At 49.7% G+C, this 25,645-nt stretch overlaps 1 protein-coding gene across 1 annotated transcript; it reads left to right on the forward strand.

Moving 5' to 3' along the window:
• The first annotated feature begins 4,028 nt into the window (after positions 1-4,028).
• Positions 4,029-12,522, forward strand: LOC149345640 (uncharacterized). Its single transcript, XM_089585263.1, has 2 exons — positions 4,029-4,747; positions 10,508-12,522. The coding sequence occupies exons 1-2, from the start codon at positions 4,439-4,441 to the stop codon at positions 10,886-10,888; spliced, it is 690 nt and encodes a 229-aa protein (XP_089441389.1). The 5' UTR covers positions 4,029-4,438; the 3' UTR covers positions 10,889-12,522.
• The last annotated feature ends 13,123 nt before the right edge of the window (positions 12,523-25,645 follow it).

Consider the following 25,645-nt stretch of genomic DNA (forward strand, 5'->3'; position numbering starts at 1 on the left):
CTGTTGACGCTCTTTTTCATCCTCTGCCATCCATTCTTTCCTATACTGTACAAAAGGTTGGCACATGCTGTACAATTGATTGTTTATGCATATATTCCCCCCTGCAATTATGCCTTCTTGGCGCTGCAGAAATCTAAGTAAATAAATAAAAAATAAAAAAGTCAGTGTGCGCTTCTAAGTGTCGTGAATGTGTCTCCCTGGTGTCTTAATCGCGCAGTTTAGTCTTTAATTCAGTCATGTTAATTCCATGAGAGCGCAAAACGGGGACACGGACGAGGAAGGGAACAGGACGAGCGCTGCACTTTCAACAGGATTTATTCAGGGAAGAACGTTTAAATAGCCTTTGCTCTTATCCATGCTCTTGATCGCAGACAATCGCCTCTCACAGATACGCATCAAGAAACAGCATTTCACTGTGGCGAAGAACAACTGGCGTGTCACTAATACAACTATCACCTCCCTTCTTGATATAGAAGGCTTCCACAAGCTCACGTTCAGTCCTATCTCGGCTTTTCAATAGCACTTTGCAATCATATAGTCGAGGCTTGCAGGCTACACGCTTCTCTTTCGAGCAGGCTTGGCAGTGGTCTGGAAGATGTCCTCTCTTGTTTAAAGAATTCTTGTGTTCAAGCAGGCGCTCATTAAGACAACGGCCGGTTTGTCCAACGTACACCTTGCCGCATGTAAGCGGGAACTCATAGACTACTGCTTTCTTGCAGCCAACATGTGGCATTCGGTGTCTGATGGTGCACTCTTCTACTTTTGTTCTTCCAATCCGTGAACACATTCCGGCGAGTTTTCGCGGCGCTGAAAATACCACATCGACGCCATACTTATTGGCCACCTTCTTCAGGTTATGAGAAGTGTGGTGTACGTAAGGTACAACTTCCGGCCTTGCCTGCTTTTTTTCTTGAGGTCGGTTGTTTTCCTTGCTGCCCTTCAGCTTTTTCAGCAAGGTCTGCGCCACGGAGAGAACCAGGGAAGCCGGGAAGCCTGCTTTCTGCAGCCTGGACACCTGGGAAGCATAGCTTGCGTGCATGGCATGGTGGCAAGACTTCTTTAGTGCGGAAGCTAAGCACTGGGAAGCGATAGCCCTCTTAACGGTCTTAGAATGGTTCGAATGGAAAGGCAACAAATCTTTCTTTGCGCGTGGACAGTACTGCCAGCAAACGTGTGAAGGGTGGAAGGTTAGGGTGAGATCTAAAAACTGTAATTTGTTATTACTGCTAGGCAGTTCGTGTGTGAAGGTGAGACCCATGCTATTCCGACCAAACGTACCTAAAACATCAGCTACTGCTTCGTCAAAAGTAAAATCGTTATCTGCCAAAAGGACCAGGTAATCGTCTACATACCTAAAAACGTGGACTATACAATCCGTGTCAAGTTCTTCACTCAAGGAGCGGTCAATCTCAGATAAAAACATATTACAGAGTACCGGGGCGACACACGAGCCAATACAAATGCCCCTTTTTTGTAGATACGTTTGGTCATTAAAGTCAATAAAAGTGGCCTTGAGATAAAACTCAAGTAATGACAAAAAATTGTCCACATTCAAACCGGTAGCGTTTTGAAAAGCAGTGGCTCCATTTCTGTCAATGCAATTACGCACTGCAGAATAGAGATGTACATGCGGAACAGAGTAGAAAAGATCTTCTACATCAATAGAAAAACCAGAGCTTATGTTCCTATGAGTCTGAAGTAGAAGAGTGCACCATCAGACACCGAATGCCACATGTTGGCTGCAAGAAAGCAGTAGTCTATGAGTTCCCGCTTACATGCGGCAAGGTGTACGTTGGACAAACCGGCCGTTGTCTTAATGAGCGCCTGCTTGAACACAAGAATTCTTTAAACAAGAGAGGACATCTTCCAGACCACTGCCAAGCCTGCTCGAAAGAGAAGCGTGTAGCCTGCAAGCCTCGACTATATGATTGCAAAGTGCTATTGAAAAGCCGAGATAGGACTGAACGTGAGCTTGTGGAAGCCTTCTATATCAAGAAGCGAGGTGATAGTTGTATTAGTGACACGTCAGTTGTTCTTCGCCACAGTGAAATGCTGTTTCTTGATGCGTATCTGTGAGAGGCGATTGTCTGCGATCAAGAGCATGGATAAGAGCAAAGGCTATTTAAACGTTCTTCCCTGAATAAATCCTGTTGAAAGTGCAGCGCTCGTCCTGTTCCCTTCCTCGTCTGTGTCCCCGTTTTGCGCTCTCATGTCTTTCACGAATATGCACCAACAAGCCCAGTTTCAAGTACTTCTTATGTTAATTCCAGGCAGGCCTCCTTTGAGTCTCCGTTGCCACAAGGTTGGGCATATGCGCCGTCACTATCGTACTCCCCGGTGGGATGATTGTCGCCGATTTGGCCATACTTCAGAGGAGTGCATTGTGTCGTAAGCCGATAAGCTCCGCAGTGGCACCCGTGCAGTGGACGACACTCTGCAGGAGCACGAGACAGAATTTTTGGATGCTGCTCGTGGCATGTCAGCCGTTGCACCCGCTGAATCACCAACTCATCGCATCGTGTCTGATCCAGGTCCTAATCTGCAGCGTAAGCCTCCCACGGCGGGGCAACTGTCTGCAGATGTGGATCGCCAGTGCCTGGATGAGTACACAACGGAAATGCACTGCGTCAGTGATGAAGCTCTTAGTGCGCCTTCCTGCCCTGCGCTTGGGTCGAAGAAAGAAAAGGGCGGTGGTGTGGCTGCGGCGCCAAACACTTGCGCTGATGGGATTCCTGGTGCTTTTGTCGGGTGTGACATGGTACAGGCTGCTTGCGGACTCGCCGCCGGAGCCGGGCTCCCCCTCGGTAACCGTACCAGGCCGCTGTCATGTGCTAGCAGACGACGCAAGCCATGGACACCGCGACTCGGAAGCAACGCCGTGCGTTCGATCAATGCGAAAAAAATTGGCGGGGGCTTAGCTTTGGTTAAGCCTGGTAGGTTGCGAAAGCAAAAGCGCAGCGCCCCCAACTGAAGGAACGCAGTGCACCGCGTCTACAGGTCACGCGTGGCTACCGGCCGCCGCTGCGCGACTGAAAGCGTCTTGGAACGCAGTGCGCCGCGTCTGTAGGCCACGCGTGGCTACCGGCCGCCGCTGCGCGACGACTGAAAGCGTCTTGGAACGCATTGCGCCGCGTCTACAGGTTACACGTGGCTACCGGCTGCCGCTGCGCGACGACTCAAAGCGTCTCCGGTAATTTTTTTTATATTTTCTTTTTGATGTTGTTGCGACTGAGAGAAAGAAAACAATCTACAGCTGGGATGACGTCACAGCGGCAGTAGCGCCACAGGTGCGCGGCGCGGCGTAACTGCAGCCGGGCTATCAGAAGGAGCAAGTTGGTCACCCATATTCCCTCCGCTATAGGTCAAACGTAACTGCGCCTGGGTCACGCGAAGGGTTGAAAGTGCGAGTAGTATTGCTTTCGCAATAAAAGATTGGCGGGGGCTTAGCTTTGGTTAAGCCTGGTAGGTTGCGAAAGCGAGCGCAGCGCCTCTAATGGACGGAACGCGGCGCGCGGCCTACTGAAGGAACGCAGTGCGCCGCGTCTGCTGGTCACGCGTGGCTACCGGATGCCGCTGCGAGACGAGCCGAGTTGTTAGCCCATCTCTCGCTCCTGGTATGACGTCACGCTATGTCACAAGGCAAGGCATGACGTCAGAGGTCATTCTAAATGTCACGCGTGGCTACCGGCCGCCACTGCGCGAAGACTCGACTTGGTAGCCCATCTCTCACCCTGGTATGACGTCAGAGGTCATTCTAAAGGTCAAACGTGGCTACCGACCGCCGCTACGTGAAAGGCGGTTCATAAGCGTAGTATTGCTTTCGCAATACAAAACCTGTGTTGAGGCTAGGAATCGAATCGGGCCCTTTGGCATTTGAACTGGATACGCTACCACTCCGCCACGAAGGCTCAGGTTCCAGAGTGAATAAAGGCGCATCTAGTAAATGCATGGATTTCATATCTATAATAAAAGAAATAAAAAATTAATAAAATAGGCAGAAATAAAAAATTAAAAAATGAAATGTGAAAAATAAAAAATAATCGAAAAAAAAACAAACAGCGCGCCAGGAAAGGATTTCGCCTTGCAGCACTTTAGAGAGCTAAAGTGCCCTCTGAATTTTTTCTGTGCATCACCTGCATTTCCTTCCTCGCACAGAGGAGAACCTGCAGCACATAGGCAAAGGGCATCATTTTTAAACCTTGTGGTTTCAAGGTCTCTGTAACTCCTGATTTTACCGCCAGGAGGATTCTCAATCATTCCGCAGAAAAGAAGACCACGAGAGCGCAGGCGCCACGCGCTTCGTCGAAGCACCCGGCGCACGAAGCAGCAGCAGCAGCACCTTGACCTCATCTGACAGAGGGAGGGCAAGATCAGCAGAGGCTGGAGAGGCACTTCCCGAGAGCGAGCACCTTCGAGTTGGTGCAACACAGCGAGAGCCATGCCCAAGCGCACCGCCGAAATGATTGGATTCGGCAACGTCCCCCTGGGCGACGAGGTGCCGAACGCTGCACGCAGTGGACCCACGACCGGCTCTGCGGACTCTGACTTGGAAGCCTTGTGGGGTGGTCGGGGCATCATGACGTCGCAGAGGTGTCCCCTGCCCCGTCATCGCAGCATCCGTGAGCTGATTCGTCTTCGATGGAGGTCTTGGCGGCCTGTGGCCCGGAACGCAACCCAGGGTGACGTCGCCGCCGGAGCGTCTTCATCCGCGGCGCGTGACCAGCGAGGGCTTCGAACGGGAGACGAGGTATGGAACAGGTCGTGGCTGCTGTCGATAAGTCTATAAGTCAGGAAATTGATGCTTGTGCTGGCTACGTTGTCTGTGCTCATACGGACGAGAGGCCGGCTCAAGGTTTGGTTGGTTTATGGGGTCTAACGTCTCAAAGCGACTTAGGCTATGAGAGACGCCGTAGTGACGGGCTCCGAAAATTTTGACCCCTGAGGTTCTTTAACGTGCACTGACATCACAGTGTAGACAGGCCTGTAGAATATCGCCTCCATCGAAATGCCACCGCCGCGGCAGGGATCGAACCCGTGCCTTTCGAGTTAGCAGCCGAGCACTATAACCACTGAGCCACTGCGGCGGCTCAAGAGGCATTAGGAACGCGCTGCAAGTAGCAAGTGCGCTATGAACGATACTAGGTTCGAGAAAACTTCCCTTCATGCACTGCCGATGCCGTACGCAAGTAATGCAGGCAAGCTTGCATTTCTAACCGCGACGAACTCGTCGCTTACACAGCATTCCGTAGTGTGAAAAATGTGTTCACGTCGGCGAACGAATACGCGATCTAGAATTGCTTTCATGCTATATGCGCGATAAACATAACATTTCCTTACCTCAAATACGATTTTCAGTTTCATCATTACGGCCCCCCTTTCTCTCTTCCTCCACTCCCACTTTCTCCCTACCTGTAAGGTACAGTTCAGGTATCCACCGAGATGACAGAGTTACTGCGCCATTTCCTTTCCTCAAAAAGTGTTGCGTTCAAAGGGCAAGGCATCGCGCCGAACGGGTGGTGGCGTTCCTCCCTTCCTGTACGGTGCGGTTCGGGTGCCCACCGAGATGACAGATAATTACTGCGCCATTTCCTTCCCTCAAAAAAGCGTTGCGTTCAAAGGGCAAGCCATCGCGCCGCACGGGTGGTGGCGTTCCGTGGACTGCCTGGCAGCGCTACAGCACGCTGCCGCGTTCCACTCTGAAAGGCGAAGCTTTAGCGTCATTAATTAGCAGTTAGTATTTAGGCATTTATCAGTTTCAGCGACTAATTAGTAATTTGTCATTACTTCGTCATCAATTATGTGCGACGTCATCCAGTGGTGACGTCACCAGTGTCACATAGGCAAAATGGTGCGGAAAACGCTTTCGCCTCTACGCACTTTAGACAGTCAAAGTGCCCCCTGAATTTTTTTAAGGAAAGGAAGGAGAGCGCGCGCGGCGAGGCACGCCAGCTGTGCGTAGTGACGTCGCTTGCTTCTCGCGCATGGTCGTTGAAGACATAGAGTTAATACAACCAACTCTAGAGGGAAAGCTGCCCATTGAGCCCATGCATTCCAGTGGGCAACGCATGAACGCAGCCATCACACAACGGTTTGCGTGTGTTGCCAGCTGTTTTGTCACTTTCTAAATCTGGGCAAAGAACGGAGTTGGAACCTGGCAACGTAGTCCGTGGGAAGATGGCGGTATGCAGAGTAGCTCTCGACTGCTCTTAAACTGCTGTAAACAACGGCAAAATCGTCGCGTTTGGATCGTTCTCAATAGTATGCAGTGTCGCATACCGACTGTAATTTCATATAGGTGGCTTGTGACTTCTGAATTGTTATTTGAAGGCTAGTACCGCGATTGTGACGCGCTGTAGTGTATTTCGTCTGTAGAGCACACGGGATTTTGCGTGTCCTCTGCTGTCGAGTGCAAATACACGTCGGAAATTTGCTTTGGCCCCAAAAGGGCGAACACAATCCGCAAAGGAAACGAATGCCCAAGGTAAATGGAGCAACTACTCTGCCTGGTTTGTTTTGAATGTTCAGCGTTTTGTTATATTAAATGTCGAAGGTTTGTTAGAGTACCGCGGGCCTCTCGCGTTTTTTTTTTTTATCTTTCTCCTTCGCCGAGGAAAACGGTGCCGTGTCTGTTCTGGCTCGAGACGAGCTCATAATGGGATTTTTCGTACGCAGCAACGCTCAGAGCTTCATCACGAACGAGTGAAACAAGGTGGAGGCAGAAATGCATGAAACGTCATGTACCGCTCGAGAAACCTTCGTTTCATGTCCAGCATTGTGCGCATTAAATTGTGGGTGCTTGGTTGGTTGTTGTGGTGGGGTTTTGTTATTTTCGTGTTGGTTTTTTTAGGTTTATGACTGCTTTGCTTCTAATGTGTGACACTGCTTTTTTGCTGAGATATTTTTTATTCCTCTGTTTGATTTCAAAACCCATGAGAAGCTAGTGCCGCAAGTACTTTATACGCACGGGATAAGAAGGGTCCTGCGATTACATGTATGCTGTCTTGTTTACATGCGGATTTCCTGCCACTGGCTGTGTTCGGAGCAATAATGCGCTGTCAAATGCTTGAGCTGAGGATCAGTGTGCCTCTTTTCCGTAAAATAAACAGTTGGTAGACTGCGCATGTCCTTCTTGTGCCGTTGTCATTGCGCGGCCGTTCATTTCAACAGTGTTACCTTAATTATACCGCAGGCATTAGTGATGAAAATCGTAATAAAACGCATTTAAGCAAGAACACCTGCATCCTTTATAAGTATCGCCAATGTGTTCTCTGTCAAGCAGATTGAGGCAATGGCGTTAAGAAAGTCGAATGCCGTGAAAAAGTAAATGGCTGCAAGGTTCATTCGCTTGGTGTCATCCGCCGTTAGAGTTCCAAGAGCGGAAGATTTTCATTCACACGCTTTACAGTACACAGTTGTCGTGAAATGTGCATATGTATCTCTTCAAAAGTTTACTCACAAATGATGCAAAGTGCCCGATCCTTTTGGAGCTTTTGCCATGCATCAACGCACGAAGGTGGCATCGCGGTGAACGAGAGCGCGAGTGACTCCTTATCGTATGCAGCTCCTTGAATTAAGTGCCTTGAAATCAAGTTCGAAAGCCGAAGTTTAAAACCGAAACTCCGAGAGCGTTTATTCAGTTCACTCATGAACATGTTCGCAATCGTCCGATATTAAAAGAAATGACCACAATAAGTATGCTAAAGATTACAAAATGTGTTTAAAACATTGAAAATACGCGTAAGAGTGACATATAATTATTATCTCTACCGCAGTTTTCCGAATTCAAGTTCAAACTTCACCCATCCTTGACTTTGCGAGAAAAAAACTGTGCTGGCCACAATAGTGTGTTATAAGATGGCGTTCAAGATGGCGACTTACATGCGTGGACCGCTTTGCGAGCTCAGCTTTACCCCCCTGGTGCAAGGGCACGCGAAACGGGCGAGACTGGGGGCAATGTATGGCTACGCGCAGATGTTGCTTTCGCTATCCTCCAGGTTTAACCAGAGCTAAACCGCGGGCAATTTCTTGACCTCATCGCGACCGGTATGACAGTTCGGTCAGCCGTCCTTCTCTACGAAGAGAATCGCCGCTCGGCCGAGAGTCGTTACAGCGTCGTCTGCTTTAACTTCTTAGTCAGCTGAGTGAGGGGCCTTATCCGTAGTAACAGGCGTCGTTGACGGCATTGTGTGACTTAAACGAGAACTTCCGCGTTTTCTCTGGCCAAGGATAATATTGACCGGGCGGGTGTTTTCGGTAGGGCGGCATTTCTTCTCACGTGTCAGGGCACTGAAGACCACTAATGCGTGAGCATCAGACAAGTCTGTGCAAGCAGAAATGGCGACCGCCGTCTCTCAGCAGCTTGGTGAAGGAAGGGTGAATTCCCACGAACCGGTGGGCAGGTGCCATCGTCCCACCGTGGCAAGCAACAGTATGCCACCTCGGATATAACGACCTTTCTTGTGCTAACCTTGGATATGGGAACCTTAATGTGCTGACCTCGGATACAACGAACATAAGTATGCCACCTCGGATATAAGGAATTTTAGTGTCAGCTTCGAATATAACGAACGTTTGGCTGCTTACGCATTCAAACGATCCGCCGAGGGTCGACTTAGAGTTTTTATTTCTAGCTCATCCAGCGTGCTTTGAACGGTTGACAGCGAATAAGTGACGGGACACTTCGCCCATGTAGCCATTACAAGACGGTCCGAGTTGGAGAGTTCCGAACAGGAAAATCGTGCTCGGCGACGCCCGGCAACGGATGCCATTTTCAGCCTTTGTTTGGCAGGGAACCATATCGACGAAAAGGCGGGAGGTGAAGTGACCGTATCATCGGCACAGTGCAGTCGTTCATGCTTTATATTCGAAACGGAGTTGCCGACTATAGGGACGCTGTTGGCATGCATCCGACTGCGGCAATCTTGTGCTGTCTACATAAGCACTCTGGTTTTGTTGAATGAGCACTTTACTGTCCAGGACAGAGAAGGCTTATTCCTGGACTACTTTTCGAATTTCACCAGCATTTGTAGAGCTGGGAAGGGAGGATCCCAAGAGCGTATAGCCTTCTGACTCCCATTGAGCCCGCCATTAGCAAAACGCTAAGAGTGGAATTAAGAGGAGGGTGCTGGGAGGGGTGACCACTCCCCTTCTCAAGTTTCTAAAGCGGGAAATTATCTAAATCGTAAAATGGCACTAAGCCCTATTTTCTGTGGAAAAATGTTTCTAGAAATGCTTTGTGTAAATAGGATCATTCCCTCCCCTTTTGCCCCTTCGCCCATTGTTGTGTTTAAAATTTTGCGCAAAGAGTCTAAATAAGGTAACCATAGTCGGATACAACTTAAGTCTGCAGTGAAGCTCCGCCCACATTCAGGACCGCTGCTCTGATATCCTTCTGGACAAAAGAAGTACTTCATTGACAATTTTTTTTCCTGCCTAGATAACAAACTAATCAAAAGAAAAAATTATCAGGGTCTAGAATTCTGATACCTGGCTTCTTTACTAAAGTCAAACATTAAAACGATTTCATTTTCTGTTGAAATGCAGGACGCCTCGAACGGTGGCCTAGTGTCAACAACTCTTTTTTTTTTGTTGTATCCTACTATACGTGGCGCGGGGGGGGGGGGGGGGGGGGGGGGGGTGCAGATATGACTTTTAAAAATTAAGTCGAATACGAATAGTATTGCTAAACTGAATAGAATATGAACCGAATTGTGATAGCACCTAATTGAATACGATTAGAATATTATTACAAATATTCCCTACTAGTGCGAATAATCGTACGAAACGAATAACCGTGCGAAAGTGCTAACGGCAGTTGCGGTACGTCTCTAACTTGTGGAGTAGCCATAGCTGTCCAAGGATGCAAAAGTAATCTCCAGTGAGGGGTAGACTACACGAAGCCAGTACAATAACTGACCGTCATGTTATGCATATGGGAAAATTACCTTTAGTTACTGATGACAGCGCCACAACTAGGTAGATGAGAGAAGCCAGAGCAACATTTGAGCCATGACCTCCGGGATCGGGAGTAAAAAGTAGGGTTTGCTAAACCTGCCTAAGCCCTGCTGTGTCACCCAATCTTGGAGGCCATGTATGAGCATTATGAAACCGCCAATCGAATGGATCATGTCGCGACAACTCTGCCTCCCGCGCAGAAAGATGGCGGCAGAGAGCTGTGAGGCGTAGGAGTGGGCCCATCTGTTGAAACAGTCGACGAAGAAAACTACGGCTTGGCTTATTTCTACTTCATGCCAATTATTTGGAAATTATTCGAAAATTTCCGAATTTAATAGCCTCTTTTAAATAATCTTGAACATGTGCTGTTTGATTCATTCGACGAATCAAATAGAAAGATATTCCATTAGTTCCAAGCTCTGATGAGGCAGGGCAGAACATAATTTGAGGCGTTTTAAAGAAATCAGATAATGCGCCTCGCCCGCACCACTAATCTATCGCGGGCATCTATGAGGCAGTGAAAATTTACGCTTTTCGTTTTTCTCGCACGCAGGATCACGGCGCTCTTGAAGTGTTCGCTCGCCAGACAAACTGCGGTCCGAGCCTGTGGATTAAGGTGGCCCTGCTAACAGCGACACTTGAAGACGTCGTCACTGCAGTCATCTATCTGATAGTTAAGCTGTGGATTCGCGTCCAGCACAGAGATTTTTTCCGCGGCACTACCCCAAGGCTGCAGACCGACCACGCGGATCTGCCCCTTTTCCCTGACTGCGACAATGCGGCGTACCTGATGTACAACGCTGGCATAGAATCTTCCCTCAGCTGCCCTAAAGACCCATGCGAAAATTTCTACACATTTGTGTGTGACGGCTGGAGGCAGCACCACCATATGGTCTCCAGTCTGGGGCTCAAGTCCGAGACGCGGAAGCGCTGACCCTCAGCGTGGGGCTTCGCGTCGTTACCGAGCTAGGCTGGATGGCACACCGGGAAATCGCTGAAGCCACACTTCAACTCCTTGGTCTTCCTTGGTCATCGCACACCCGCCGAAGCCTAGTGGAGGTTGAAAGCAGAACCGGCGTGGCCTGGTCCAGCCTTCTTCCCAAAGATCTAGGAGCCGACACTCTGATTCAAGGCATCCGAGACGTTCTGCTTGGTGTCGCGATGCGCCGCAGCGGTGCTATGCTCCACATGACCGCCAGGAAGGAAACCTCTCAGTTGTATGTGGAAAACTATCTTGCCAGCGTATTGCCCGAGCCCACCCCTGGGATCAGCGTTTTCAACAGCTGGGTGAAACTGATGAAAGTTCAGTGGAGGCTGCAGCAGCATGACCCGAGCAACATCTTGAAGCCCAGGTCCGTGCTGAGCCACAGATGGAGCGTGCATGGCGCACTAACAGCTTCCGAAGAGTACTTCGTGTTCCCTGTGTACCATCCGGGCCTGCCGCCGACAGTCAACTACGGCGGTGCGGGGAGCCTGCTTGCAGGTGAAGTTCTCGGCGAACTCTTCTACGCGCCCCCTAAACACCAGCACCAAGTGGCTCGTTACAACTTCGTCACTGAAGCCAACGAGACTGACGATGCCCTGCACAAAAGCTCTTCAGGCCGCCTTAAAGGCCTACAGGCTTGGCTTAATCCGACGCTAGCCTGACATTTATTGAGCGAAATGGAGCCTCATGGAAGACAGGCTTTTTTTCGTGGCCTTCTGCTACGCCTTCTCCTCAAGCGGAAACCACATGGGCGAGTTCTATGGAGATGCGGAGCAGCATTGAAACGTCGCCGCCAGGGCACTTGTGGCCTTCAAGTGTTACTGTTAAAGGGGTAGGCCGCTGACGCTGTCTTTTTTTTCGTTGCGGGAAGCTATTTGGTGTCTTTGCACTAATGCACACGCTGATCTTTTTTTTTTTTTGAAGCGAGTAGCTTCACTAGGCTAGTCAACACCGCGCTTCGCGTGAGCCGAAGACCTTTGTACGTAGACCGTTACAGCTGCGAAACTTTTGCAGTTTGGTGTGCGCGCATAAATTGCCTTGTGGACACGTGCACTGCCCCGTCCAGACACGTGTGTGTGAATGCTGCAGGTGAAGTGGGCAGCGGTCGTCGGGGGTATTCCGCCCACGGGAGCTTCTCGCTCTCCCAACGCGTTTTGCATGTGAAGTCTGTGGCGGTTTCCCCGCGTCTGAAATGAAGTTTGGATTCTCACACGTTTTGAGAATCGCAAGTTTGCGCTCTTCTACAGCCTGGATTCCAATAACCTTTTACAAAAGGGGTCCTAACAGGAGCGTGTAGACTTACCATAATCTGAACGTAAATATCGATCTTTCAATAAAGCACTCCTCCCCAGGTTCGTCTCCTCTGCAACTTATTTATTACAGCACTGCCTCGCGGTCCACCTGCCTGGTATGGAGGTCAGCGCGTAGAACATAACATGCTCGTACCCTCACTTCAACTCAGGTGACTGAGTTGCGTGCCTGGCGACTGTGCACGAAGTCTTGTTATCCAGCCCCGCCCCACCGATTCAGCTCGCACTGACGGACAGGGGCCAGGAGCTGCTGGGGACATATGGGTCGCGTAACTAGGGAACCACCCCGTCTGGTGCCTGCGTGCTCGAGAGATTTATTCGGACCCAATAAATTTTGATTCATCATGATCCGCGTTTGGGGTGAACTCGTGAGTGCGCGGGCGTGGTCTTCGGAGCGCTAGTGTGTCCGACACATTCGCGCGTTGACGTGGTAGACAACGCAAAGCAGCACTTCCATGTCTCTTTGAGCATGTGCAACTTTTCTCTGAAAATGGATCCACGGCCGTTTCGAACGCACCAGCGCTTCGATGCGCGCCGACAGCATTCGCGTGTTCATCTTAAGAGTACCATATTGTGCGGCGTGCAAAATATTCAACTCCAGCCGAGTTGAGGCCTTCGAGAACCGCTCTGTGCTCAACATTATCGAAAGCCTTAGCGAAATCAAGTCCTATGATGGCTCGATATGATTTGTCGTCCTCAGGAGCGTCCAGGATGTCGTGCTATAATCTGAGCATGACATCCTGGGCACTTAATCCCGGCCTGTACCCTACCATCTCCAGTGGCCACAGTTCCTTGGTTTCCATATGTCGAGAGATTCTTAGTTGGACACTTTTTCCATGAGCTTTCCCAGACAAGAGGTGAGAGATATGGACCTCATGTTGGATAGTGTAAATGTATTGCCTGATTTAGGAATAAGGACATATTTGCAGATTTTCCACTCCTGTGGGATTTCAACCTAATAAGGCTGGCTCGTGCCTTCATAATCAGCAGGACAGCTTATGCCACTCTCATTCTAAATCTCAATCCTGGCGAAGCGGAGAAGTTCGACATAATGATCAGAACGTCATTCAAAAGGGCTTTAGGCATCACCCCCCCCCCCCCCCCCCCCCCAATATATCGACAGAGAAGCTTCTAGCTGTGGGAGTGCATAATACCTGGGAAGAGATTGCCAAAGCGGTCACGGAGGCGCAGATCTGGCGGCTCAACTCCACTGTAGCGGGCCGAAAAACACAAGAACTACGGCTTGAAACGCGGAAACTATCCAAAATTGCACCGATTCCTAAGAATATGCACCCGATCCATGACAAGGAACGAAGGGGCCATAGAGCAAAGTTTATTCACAGTAAACTAATGAAAGACCCTCCTCAGGAATCAGCCTGTTGCGATGCTGCCCGCTGGCTAGAAGGGGCCGCAGTCATAGCGGTGGTAGATGGGAACCACACCCAGAAGGTGATTGTGTCCATTAATACGCGTAACGCTTTTATAGCTGAAGGGGCTGTGATAGCGCTAGCATGTACAGGTACCAGAGCCAAAACTATTCTCTCAGACAATAAGACGGCTGTTAGGAACTTCGGCGAAAGCCTAATTTCCAGGCAGGCGACCAGTCTACTGAGGAAGCACCCGTTAAACCGGGAGGTTTCAGTCATCTGGGTTCCAGCTCATGAGGGTCTAGCAGACAATGAGGCTGCCCATCGCCTCGCTCGAGATGTATACACCCGAGCGGCCGTAGAGACCCCGCTACCCGGAGACATAGACCCCCTCATCACCTACAAGGAGCTCGCTGAGACTCCCAGACTAGGCCGAACGTCCTGCATGCACAAGCCCGGTCGGAAGCCGACCATCTCGTGCGGCCACGGATCGTTTTGCTCCATAAAGAGCGTCAGTCTGGTCTGGACTACGCGCTCCATCAATTTTCCCATGCATGAGGCGAGGGAAATAGGTCTTAAATTTTCCAGTTTAGGGGGTTTAGCCGGCTTTGGGATTACCGACTTCCACTGTCGAGGCAGGTGACCTTTAGTCCAAATTTCTTGCATGTACTCCGTCAGAGCGCTGATGGAGTCGTTGTCTAGGTTTCTTAAAATTTTGTTACTTATCCCGTCAGGACCCGGAGCCCATTTCGTTTTTAGCCCCAATATTTCTGCCCTGACCTCAGCCTCCGTGATGGGTGCGTCGAGCTCCTCCTTTGGAGCGCCGTCGTATTCTGGGAGGGTGGTACTATGGGTATCACCAATGTACATGTTGCTTAGTTTGTGCATAATTTCCGCATCTGTTCCCTCAAATGCGTGCCTGGCTTTTGATAATGTGATTCCCGATTGGGTTTTTGAATTGGTCAGATATAACAGGTGTCTCAGCAGACCCCACGTTCTGGAAAGGCTCATGCTCCCTTCCATCTCGTCACACCTGCTACGCCAGTTTTGTTCGCATAATTTTCAATTTCCTTGTTATGTCTAGCGACCCTCCTAAGATTACGGTTCCATTTTTGCATCTTTAGTCTGCGCTCCATGCCATGTTTTGCCTCCCACATGTGAAGCAGTTTGCTATCAACTATCTCTGGGGCATCGTCCCCTTCAAGCGTCTTTGTTGCCTCTCCTCTGGTCGTGACGTCACGCTGTCACGTGGTCGTGCGCCGCAGCTGCGCCGGAGTGAAGTAACGACCTCCACCGACGGCAGAAAAGTGCTAGCAGTATTGCTTTCGCAATAAAACGAGACGAATAAAAGACAGGAAGAAGCGCTGAACGGTAAGTAAGAATTCAATAACGGATTAGAGAACAGTAAAAACCGCATAGTAAAACAAAGTGCAATAGGTCAACGTTAGAGGGGAAAGGTACACGAAAACATAAAATGTGTCTAAGGATTTAATCTTATCTTTGAATGATGATGATGATGAAAACTTTATTTATAACAAGGGAGTTTTGGACACGTCGGTCCTTGGGCCCCCGCACGGCCCCACTGCACTCAAACGTTCATGTTCCGGAGGCTCATGACGCTGGCAGCCCGGCCGGTGGCGATGGCTTGCTTGGCCGGGTCCTCGGAGCGCAGTAGGGTCTCCCAAGCCTCCCATGAGGTAAGGTGCTCCAGGCCCCGCGGGGGAGGATCCGCCGGGCAGAGGAAAAGAATATGGTCGAGGGTGGCTTTGGGGTGGTGGCAGAGGGTACAGGAAGGGTTCGTGTGGACTGGGTGATATCGCGAGCGTATATAAGGGGAGGGCAAAGTGCGTGTTTGGAGCCGCCTCCAAAGTGTCTGATGGTAATTGTCGAGGGAAGGATGAGGTGGGGGGTAGAGCCGACGCTCGGCTTTGTAGGCCTGCGTCATTTCACTGAATGAGTGCATGCGCTCCCGCGAGAACCCCAGGTCGGAGGCCGCCGGTGCCCGGTTGAGAGAAACTCGGGCTAAAGCGTTGGCGGCCTCGTTTCCGGGATTCCCGGAGTGGGCAGGCACCCATATCAGCTCCACATGGCGGGGCGGGTGCGCGGCGAGGGAGTCCAGTATGCGAAATGCAGGGACGTGAACTCTCCCGCGAGCAAAATTTAGTATGGCAGTTTTGGAATCTGACAGTATATATCGCGCCTCCGTGCGGGTGATGGCCAGGGCAATGGCGGCCTCTTCGGCCTCCTCCGAAGTGGCAGTAGGGGTTATGTGAAGTGTGGCAATGGGTTGGAGGGAGGGGTTCGTGATGGCGACAACCGCGTCCTCGCCCGTGCATGCGGCATCCACCCAAACGGCATACGGTTCCGTGCCATAGTATTTGTGGAGTGCCCGTGCGCGAGCTCTGCGGCGGGGTTCGTGGTAGGTGGGATGCATGTTTTTGGGTCGAGGTTTAATAAATAAATCGCGGTGAATGAGGCGGGGTACCTGGAGCTGTGTGGGATCGGTAACTGGTAGGCGTATACCGAGGGTGTGTAGGATGTGTCTCCCGGTGGTGGTTCTCGCGAGACGTATGTATTGTGTCTGTCGGTGGGCCTCAATAAGCTCCCCTATCGTATTGTGCAGGCCTAGTTGAAAGAGTTTTTCGGTTGAGGTATTTTGGGGTAGGTGTAATGCTGTCTTAATTGCTGTTCGAATCATGGCATCCAGGGTGGAGATTTCCCTAGCCTGGAGTTTCAGGTAGGGGAGCGTGAAGATAAAGCGGCTGAGGACGAAGGCATGAATGAGACGACATAGGTCATGCTCCTTCATGCCCCGGTGGTGTGCAGAAACGCGGCGGATTAGGTGTGATATCGACACAGTTGTCTGCTTGAGTTTCCGTATGGTGAGTGTGTTTTTCCCGTTGTTCTGGATGTGGAGGCCAAGTACCCGGAGAGTGTTTACCTCCGGGATGGGCCGGTTTTCCAGTGTCACGGTGATGGGGGCTGTGGGACAGTTTCGTGCTGTGGGGCGGATTATGAGGAGCTCCGACTTCTCCGGTGAGCAGGAGAGTCCGATACTCCGCGCATGCGTTTGGTTGAGGATAGCCGCGGACTGTAGGGTGTTCTCTATGTCTCCATCACTGCCATGGGTGGTCCATAGCGTGATATCATCGGCATAGAGTGTATGCCGAAGGTGAGGGATGGTTTGTAGCTTGTGGGCAAGGGGAATGAGAGTGGCATTGAAGAGGAAAGGGGAGAGGACGGACCCCTGGGGGGTTCCGACCCCACTAAGGGTGTATGGGGGGGAGATGTGGGGACCGAAGTGAATTTCGGCCGTGCGGTTAGTAAGGAATGTTTGAATATAGGTGTACATACGTTCACCTATGTTCAAGGGGGAGAGAGCCGCCATGATCGCTTGATGGTCCAGGCGATCAAAGGCCTTGGAGAGATCCAAGGCTAAGACAGCTTTTGTGTGACCCGGAATGAGGGGGTCAAAAATGTCCTGCGTGAGTTGGAGCATGGCGTCCTGTGCTGACAGATGGGGACGGAAGCCCACCATGCTGTGCGGGTAGAGGTCTTGCTCCGCCATGTGTTGGGTGAGTCGAGCGAGTGCGACGTGTTCGAAAAGCTTGCCTAGGCATGAGGTTAGTGAAATGGGACGGAGATTTGAGGGTGTAAGTGGTTTGTGGGGCTTTGGTATGAATATGATTTTGGCGTGACGCCATGATTGGGGAAGAGTGCCCTCCTGCCAGCATTTGTTGAAGTACTCCGTGAGCTGGGCGATCGATTGATCGTCCAAATTGCGGAGCATGGCATTAGAGATCCGGTCAACTCCTGGGGTGGAGTTAGAACGGAGAGTCAGGAGGGCCGCTCTGACTTCTGTCTCCGTGATCTCTGCGTCGAGGTTGGCATTCGGGGCGCCTGTATAGGGGGGCAGGGGGTTTGAGGTACCGGGAGTTGTATGTGTGTTTCTAAGTATAATAATGAGTGCGTCAGGAGAAAGGCCGGTCTTGTGTATAAGGCGTGTGACGTGGTGTTGTGTGGCTGTTTTGGATTGCGTGGGGTCAATTAGGTGACGGAGGAGTTGCCAGCTACGTTTGGAGGACAGATTGCCAGCCAAACTGTCGCAAATCTGACCCCAGTTTGATCGGCAGAGCTCCTCAGCGTGCTCAGTAATTTGTGTTTGCAGCGCGGCCAGCCGCTTTTTAAGGGTCCGATTGAGCTTTTGCCCCTTCCAGCGCTCTAGGATGCTATGGTGGGCCTCCCAAAGGTGGGCCAGGCGAGTGTCGAGGGTGGGCGTATCTGTTGTTGTGACAAGGGTTCGCGTGTGTGTGGAGTGCAAGCGTGTCTTCTAAGATGACAGCGGCATTGTGAAGGCCGTTCCGACCTTTTGCTGTTCGGATGAAGAGAGACAGCGCAAATGCTTGTGTTTTGGGGCAAGGGCATGACACCTGTTGGCTGCTTTTGTGACGAGCTGAAAACAGGGTGTTTTGTGATGCAGACACTTAGCAAAAATGAATAGCAGAAACGGTGATAAATGGCTGAACTGGCTAGTTTTCGACGGTGCATTAATAATGGCAAGCTGGATCGGTTCTTCAGATCGGTTACACTTGTGTAGGATGAATATTCGGAATGAACAAATCTAAAGGCGTGATTTCGATACTTTCTATGCTCTCAGAAAGGTATTCCTCATGCGGGTTCGACATGGCGGCTGCATATTCTAATTTTCAGCTCATTAACGTGATATAGGCTAGTAAATTTACATGTGCTGGGGCAAACTTCATTGAGCGTTAGAGATAGCCAAGGGATCGGCTTGATGCTGCAGTGATGTGTTTGATATGCGTTGACCACGAAAGATCGTCAGACAGGTGTAATCCAAGATATTTGTGTGCTTTAGTATCAAGTAAACGAGAACCGCAGATAAAATAGCTAGTGGTATTAAGTTGGAGCGTCTATGGAAATGCAACCTTTACACATAGCAATATTTACACACATTTACCATTTGTCACACCAGTTTCCTGCAGCTAGTAAGTCACATTGTCTAGTAAGGTAATACTGTCTTACAACAGTATTACCTTACAGTATTAGTTACAACAGTCTTACACACCGCAAGCACGGACTGACACTGCGACCATGAGCCAGTAAAGGCTTTCGCCTTAAAAACGCATTTAAGCAAGAACACCTACATTCTTTATAAGTAGCACCAATCTGTACTCTTCCAAGCAGATTGAGACAATGGCGTTAAGAAAGCCGAATGCCGTGAAAAATTCGGGGTGCACTTTGGCTCTCTAAAGTGCTGCAAGGGGAAAGCTTTTCCTGGCGCACTGTTTTTGTTTATTTTTTATTTTTGTTTCTCTTCTTATTTTATTGTTTATTTTTATTTTACTCTTTATTTGTTCCTTTGCTTATTTCTTTTTGTTTCTTTTTATTTTCTTATCTTTTTTTATTCTTTCTATTTTATTTATGAAACCCATGCATTCACTAGATGCGCCTTTATTCGTGCGCAAACCTTGAGCCTTCGTGGTCGAGTTTTTGCGCAGAGACAGCATTCGTGACAGGTGAACTGGGAAAAAAGCTCCGGATATTGGCATAGGGAATGGGATGTTTCACCACAATTTGTTTCTCGACTGCAATAGACTGACACTTGCGGACGCGGTACCTTGGGGTGCCCCTAAAATGTTATCGCGAACCCAGCACACAATGGAACGAAGAGACGTTAAGGGAAGAGAGAAAGCGGACGCGTGGCAAGGAAGGGAGCTGTCAATCTTTTCACGTGCCTTTGTGTGCAATGTTTTCCTGATTTCTAAGATATGGCACGTCATGAATGTGCTCTGTGCGTCGCGTAGCAATAATAAAAAAATCCATCGAGTGTTTGCAGTTTTTCTTTTGGCGTCGACCTGGGAGAAATACGGGCGAACAAACTTATTTATTTCAGTCAAAAGCGGTGGCATTGGAATGGTTAATTTGTTTTTGCGTCAAGTGGCGTTACGCTTTAATTTCCTTCGTGATAAAAATGACATATTTTTGAGAACTGTACTGCAATTTCGGTTGCAAAGGCTGCTCCCCGGAATCACAGTGTCATCATGTGAAAACATGTCTGGTGCTGTAAACGGACATTTGCGCGAGGTTCTTCTTTCCTTCAAGTTGTTGGAAGTGCGTTTTTCACTACAATACCTGCGTAATGTTCCCAAAAAGAAGCTGTATAAGGATCTGGTTGAAATTATGCTGCCGCCACCTTTGTGTCGTGCACCTTACCGTGGAGGCCCAGGGAAGGATGTTTAAAACGGGTGAAAAAGATGGCGGTTCGGCCGACAGTCAAAACATTCTTTTTCAAATTCCACTCTAAAACACTACCCGTTAAAACCTGGCTTCATGAAAAAGGAACCTTTGTCCCGTGACTCTGTAAGGAGCCCGAGACAATTGAAGATGTTTTCCTGGACTGCTGGGACGCCATATTTTTCTGGGGTGTCCTGCAGAGAACCATCCAGAAAGAACTACCACTGCACCCTTATGGTATCAGATTTCTACCAGTTGATCACGAAGAGGTACCCTATGACTTATTAATGCTACTTGGCCTCCACAGCTTGTGGAAAACGCGAATGCAAGTAAGGCATGCGGATATTAACACTCGTAGTACACGTGAGAACAATGTTGAAAGCGCTGTTTATCTGCGGGAATGTTACCAGGCGCAGCCTGACCAACCCCAGTGGGTAACACTGCTAGGTGATCTAGTCAAATTCAAGAAATTTTAACTTCAACCGTGTCAGCTCAAGTGTAGCTCAAGTGTTTTTATTGTGCTCATGTTAGTCTCGAAAATACAGAAAAAAAAGCCTTTTTGGCCAAGTGGTAGCGTCTCCACTTCAAATGCCAAAGGCCCTGGTTCGATTCCCAGCCTCGACGCAGTTCCTTTTTAAGTAGCGACGCCGACACGCAGACAAATCTGCCGATACGGCTGCTAACGGCAGTATGAGGCCTTAGTTACTGTTACATTAATTAACACTGTTGAAATGAACGGCCGCGCAACGACAACGGCACGAGAAGAAGGACAACACATGAGCACTATACGACTGTTTATCAGACGGAAAAGAGGCACACTTATGATCCTCAGCTCAAGCACGTGACAGCGCACGCTGTCACGTGCTTTATTGCGAAAGCAATGCTACGCCAGGTGTCGCCTCTTCGCGGTACCGCAGCCTACCCTTCACGGTCGGTGGTCGGTCATGTGACTACTGACGTCATACCAGAGCGAGAGATGGGGCACCAAGTCGGCTCTTCAGTTCGCCGCAGCTAGAGATTCGCGGCCGGTCAACCACCTGCGAACGGCGGCAAGCGATTGATGTCATACAGGTTGGACGTTATGCTCCGTCTGAAACATGACATAATCGATTCGCGTTCTAGAGACGCCAAAGTAATCCTCGGCCTAGACTTGGCAAAGGCTTTTGATAATGTCAAGCACGAAGCAATCCTCCGAGGTCTCCATGAAATTGGGGTAGGCGCGCGAACATACGATTACATCAAGGACTTTCTGTCAGGCAGAAGTGCCTGCATGAAGTTTCAAGACATAGAGTCTCGCACACTGAAGTTAGGGAGCAGGGGCACGCCGCAGGGCTCGGTTCTCTCCCCGCTCCTCTTCAACGTGGCAATGAGGGCCCTCCCCGAAGCTCTGCGGAGCCTAGAGGGGCTAAATTTCAGTATGTATGCGGATGACATCAACCTCTCGATTAACCAAGGGAGCGATGCGAGTAGAGTTCCTGTATGCTACCATAGGTAGCAGAGTTGCGCGTCTGTTTTCCCTCGCCGCTCCGAACGCCATTCGCCGAGAGGCGGTCACATGATTTTCGTGACGTCGTGTGTTCTACCCTCCGCGGAGAAGCTGACTTCACAGGTGCAGCGCCGAGCGAGCTGTCAGCTCCACGCTTCATGTGTGCCCGCGCCGTCGGCTACATTCATTTGTTTTCCGTGCACACCTGTGGCGTCAGGTTTGGTGTTCTGAAGTGGCAGTGACGGATGCACTCGTCAGCTATGACTGGGTGCAGTGCGCCAAACTGCAGCAATCGCACAGGGAAACGGCAAAGCGTTTTACGCAGTGCCATGTGGAAGGTCGGCGGCCGAAGTGCGTCGGCGCCTCAAGTGGCTCTTGAGAATGAACCTCTCCTGTTTGCGGCTTTGAAAGGCTTACTGTACTGATGAATAAATAGAAATTTCTAACATGTTTCACGATCTACCAGTGCCATCACAACCAACATTTGCCTGTTTCGACAGCGAGATCAGAATTGTATTGGTAAAAACATTTTTCATCTGTCGACATTTGTTTACCTTGAACAAATCACTAGTTTTTTTTTCTAACTTACACACATTATCAAATAAGGAACAGGCAACGAAAATCTTGTTTGTCTATATCTTTCACTTAGTGTCCTTTTATGGATACTAGTTTGAGCCTATACCTGTCCCTCGAAGCAGTATTTGTATCATATCACTGCATTAAAATTGTACAGAATTTACAGTCTGCATCTGCAACTCTTTGGCCCTTCACTAGGGCAGGCTCTGCTTACTCTACTGCTGCTTCGAGCCTTCTGTAGTGATGGTTCGAGGTGAAATATAAGGGACAATGAATGTTCAAGAAGCAAATTCCATGCAAAGTTTTGCTACATTTCGATGCCAGTCTCACCTGCATAAACATTTAATTTGCCTATGCAGCCGCTGCGGTGGCTTAGTGGTTATAGCTCTCGGCTGCTGACCCGAATGACGCGGGTTCGATCCCGGCCGCGGCTGTCGAATTTCGATGGAGCCGAAATTCTAGAGGCCATGTACTGTTCCCTGTCATAGCCTGAGTCGCTTTGGGCAGTTAAACCCCCCTAAACCATTTGTCTGCCTACGCTATAAAGTATTGTTCTTAGTAAAAATGCCCTTAAAAACAATCTAAAAAAGGATTAAGTGAGAGATGTGACGATAGGATAGGCAAAAATGGCATGTAAACAAGTGTCGCAAATCTTGATGGCGCGAATAATTTCAGCTAGAAGACAGCAAATCAGCCTATAACCCCGGCTTTAAAAAAATCCAGGAGTCGCGAAATGTTTTGATACTGCGAACTAAGCCGAATCTACGAAGAAGGAGTACAAAAATGCAAAGCGGAACATTAAATTAGTTTTTCCGAGCAATAAGGATGAAGCAGGCACGAAAACCTACCACAGTAATCAACAACATTTGCAATTTAATAACTAAGGTGAAACGATAGTGCTTTTCGATAAAAAATGAGGAAAGTTAAATAAGATCTACGTGTAAGAGTACTTTCAAGGTCCTTTAAAGATCCGAACTATCACTGCATTTAGCAACTGGGTACATTTTGTGAAATGTGTTGGGCAAGCAATTGAGTTAAAACATTAAGTTGGGCTAGTTGGTAACGGCTTGAAGGAATCATATTCTTAGCGGTAAGAAACAGACACAACACCAAGATACCTGTGTCCTGTGTGTGTGTATCTTGGTGTTGTGTCTGTTTCTTACCGCTAAGAATATGATTCCTTCAAGCAATTGAGTGTTAATTTTTTCGTTATGTCAGACTCGCCTCGTTCAATGCATTCCCATTGCTTTAGTCTGCTTGCCTACAAGTTGCACAATTATTTTAATGTGGTTCTAGAGAGATGCGTTTTCGTATTTTCCGCGCATAACTCGTACAGAACACACGGCTGTGCTAGTTGTGAAAAAAAGTAATTCATCGCTATACTCTTTTTGTTCTTAAGACGTGCACGCAGGAAGACAGGATGGGACAGACGCTGTCTCATCTGGAACGGAACTGCTTGTTCTTCTGAAATTACTAGTTCCAGAAAGAAAAAAAAAAACTCGCAGGCCGTTTCCAGTCTTTTTTCGTCAGTTTGTCATGATTACGATTTGCTGTTAACCTTTGGCGATTTTTTTTTCGTGCTGTATGCACACCCTGGGCAAATCACAGATTAGTTTTCAGCGTTACGTTTAGAAACTTGCCATCAAGTCAATCTATTTAAAGGAGAACAAAAAAAGCCCAAGAGCCCTACACAGCAAGCTACGCAGCCCCTGTACGTACGAGAAGTGGCTTTCCCGCACAGCTTAGAACATGATGGCGGACCTTCGCGCAACTCTGCTCCGAGCATATACAGGAACTCTAGATGCGAGTATCGAGGAGCGCCCGCAGGCTGCGGCGGACACTGTCGTCGACTATGCGGCCAGTAGGGGTCTCTCATGCTCTCCGCAAAAAATCAGAATTATTCGTCTATAACCCGAAGTCACTCCGATGCAAGCGCAACTGGAAATTTGACATTAAAGTAGACGGGAAACCAGTTCCAAAGGTAGATCAAATCAGAATTTTAGGGCTATTTATTCAGGATAATGGATGTAATGATGTGACACTCAAAAGGCTCGAGGGATTTGCCACGCAAGCCCTTGGCATATTTAGAAGGGTCGCGCTGAAAGGACGAGGCCTGAGGGAAAGAAGCTTGCTTAAACTAACTCAAGCATACGTAATAAGCCGCGTGAGTTATGCCACACCTTTCTTAAACATTAGGGCTGAGGAGAAGAAGAAACTAGACTCGCTCATTCGACGGTGCATAAAGAGGGCCCTGGGCTTACCGATTAGCACCTCCACAGAGAAGCTGCTCTCTATGGGAGGGCACAATACCTGGGACGAAATAGCGGAGGCTGTCAGAATTTCACAGCTCGAAAGATTAAGCCGAACAACCACAGGCAGAGCCATCCTTGAAATGGTAGGCCTGCAAACAGATAGGGGACTACGAGTCAAATCGGGCATTCCGCAGGACTGCCGAGAAAATCTAATCATTCCCCCACTCCCTCGTAACATGCATCCCATATTCAACAATGAAAGGAGGGAGAAGAGGGCACAAGCATTTATCAGACGCTTCGATCCGATGGACAGCAAGTCCGTTGCGTACGTGGACGCAGCAAGTGGCAAGTCGGGTGCGGCGGTCGCCTCAGTGGTCGACGGCCGCGGTGCCCCCGTATCGGCAGCCACCATTAGAAGCCGCAACGTGGAAACAGCTGAAGAAGTTGCGATAGCGCTCGCTTGCGTTGGAACGGAAGCCAATTTTATATTTAGCGATAGCAAAACGGCCATCTATAATTTTGGAAAGGGTGGGATCTCGCCGGAAGCGGCAAGGATTCTAGCCAGTAGACAGCTAAACAGAAAAGTTAGCCTCATTTGGACCCGCGCACACGCGTCCATTCCTGGCAACGACGCGGCCCACGAGTTAGCCCGAGCTCTCTACTTCCGGGTAGGTGTGGAGCCGCCCGACTGCCAGAACATGGACGAGCGTCTGCAAAATTATGCGGAAATTGTTGAAAATTATAGGTTACAGAGGAGACTGGTGCCACCACCGGATAAAAGTCTAAACAATAGGGAGGCAATCGCATGGCGACGCCTCCAAGCTGGGAACTTCGTAAACCCGGTCTGGGCATATCATGTTCATAGAGAAAAAGAAAACGATAAGTGCAAGCACTGTGGGGCGAGAGGGACCCTCGACCACATAATCTGGGAATGCGCTAGCTCCACAGGGGCTAACGAAAGCATAAATTGTCGAGAAACCTGGGAAGCCCTGCTGCGGAGCGAGGCCCCTGCTTCACAGCAACAAGCCATCTGCCTGGCGGAAGAAGCCGCGAGTAATCAGGACCTCTTCGCCTGCTTCTAATCGCGGAGGTCCCGGACCCCGTCACCAAGGCCTGCGTGCCGCGGACGGGGAGTAGGGGGCTTCCTTATCTGGCGGAAAATAAAGTTATCATCATCATCATCAGAGCAGGGACCCCAACTCGTCTCTTCGGCCGTAGTCGTTCCTTCGCTCGGCGCGGCGGCTACCACGTGACGGCCTCCTCGGCCCGCCGCGTGAGGGCGCTCGCTAGGAGAGGATACACGGGGCGCCGCAGGCGCACTCCGCTTACTCATGTCTGAGGAGTTGTACAAGGCGTCGCTGGAGCGACGTGCTGCGCGCAAATGCCGCCGCCGTGCCGAGGAGACAGATGAAGAAAGGCAAGAGCGGTTGGCTAAGCAACGCGCCTATGCCGCAGAATGG

The sequence above is a fragment of the Amblyomma mixtum genome, chromosome 4 (genome assembly GCF_055824585.1).
Source record: "Amblyomma mixtum isolate Tamu chromosome 4, ASM5582458v1, whole genome shotgun sequence".
NCBI lineage: Eukaryota > Metazoa > Arthropoda > Arachnida > Ixodida > Ixodidae > Amblyomma > Amblyomma mixtum.

Bases quoted from the DNA above. Each gene is read 5' to 3' on its own strand.
- LOC149345640 (XM_089585263.1), top strand. From the start codon at position 4,439: ATGCCCAAGCGCACCGCCGAAATGATTGGATTCGGCAACGTCCCCCTG. The intron at 4,748-10,507 runs GTATGGAACAGG...TCTCGCACGCAG, and splicing joins GGCTTCGAACGGGAGACGAG to GATCACGGCGCTCTTGAAGT.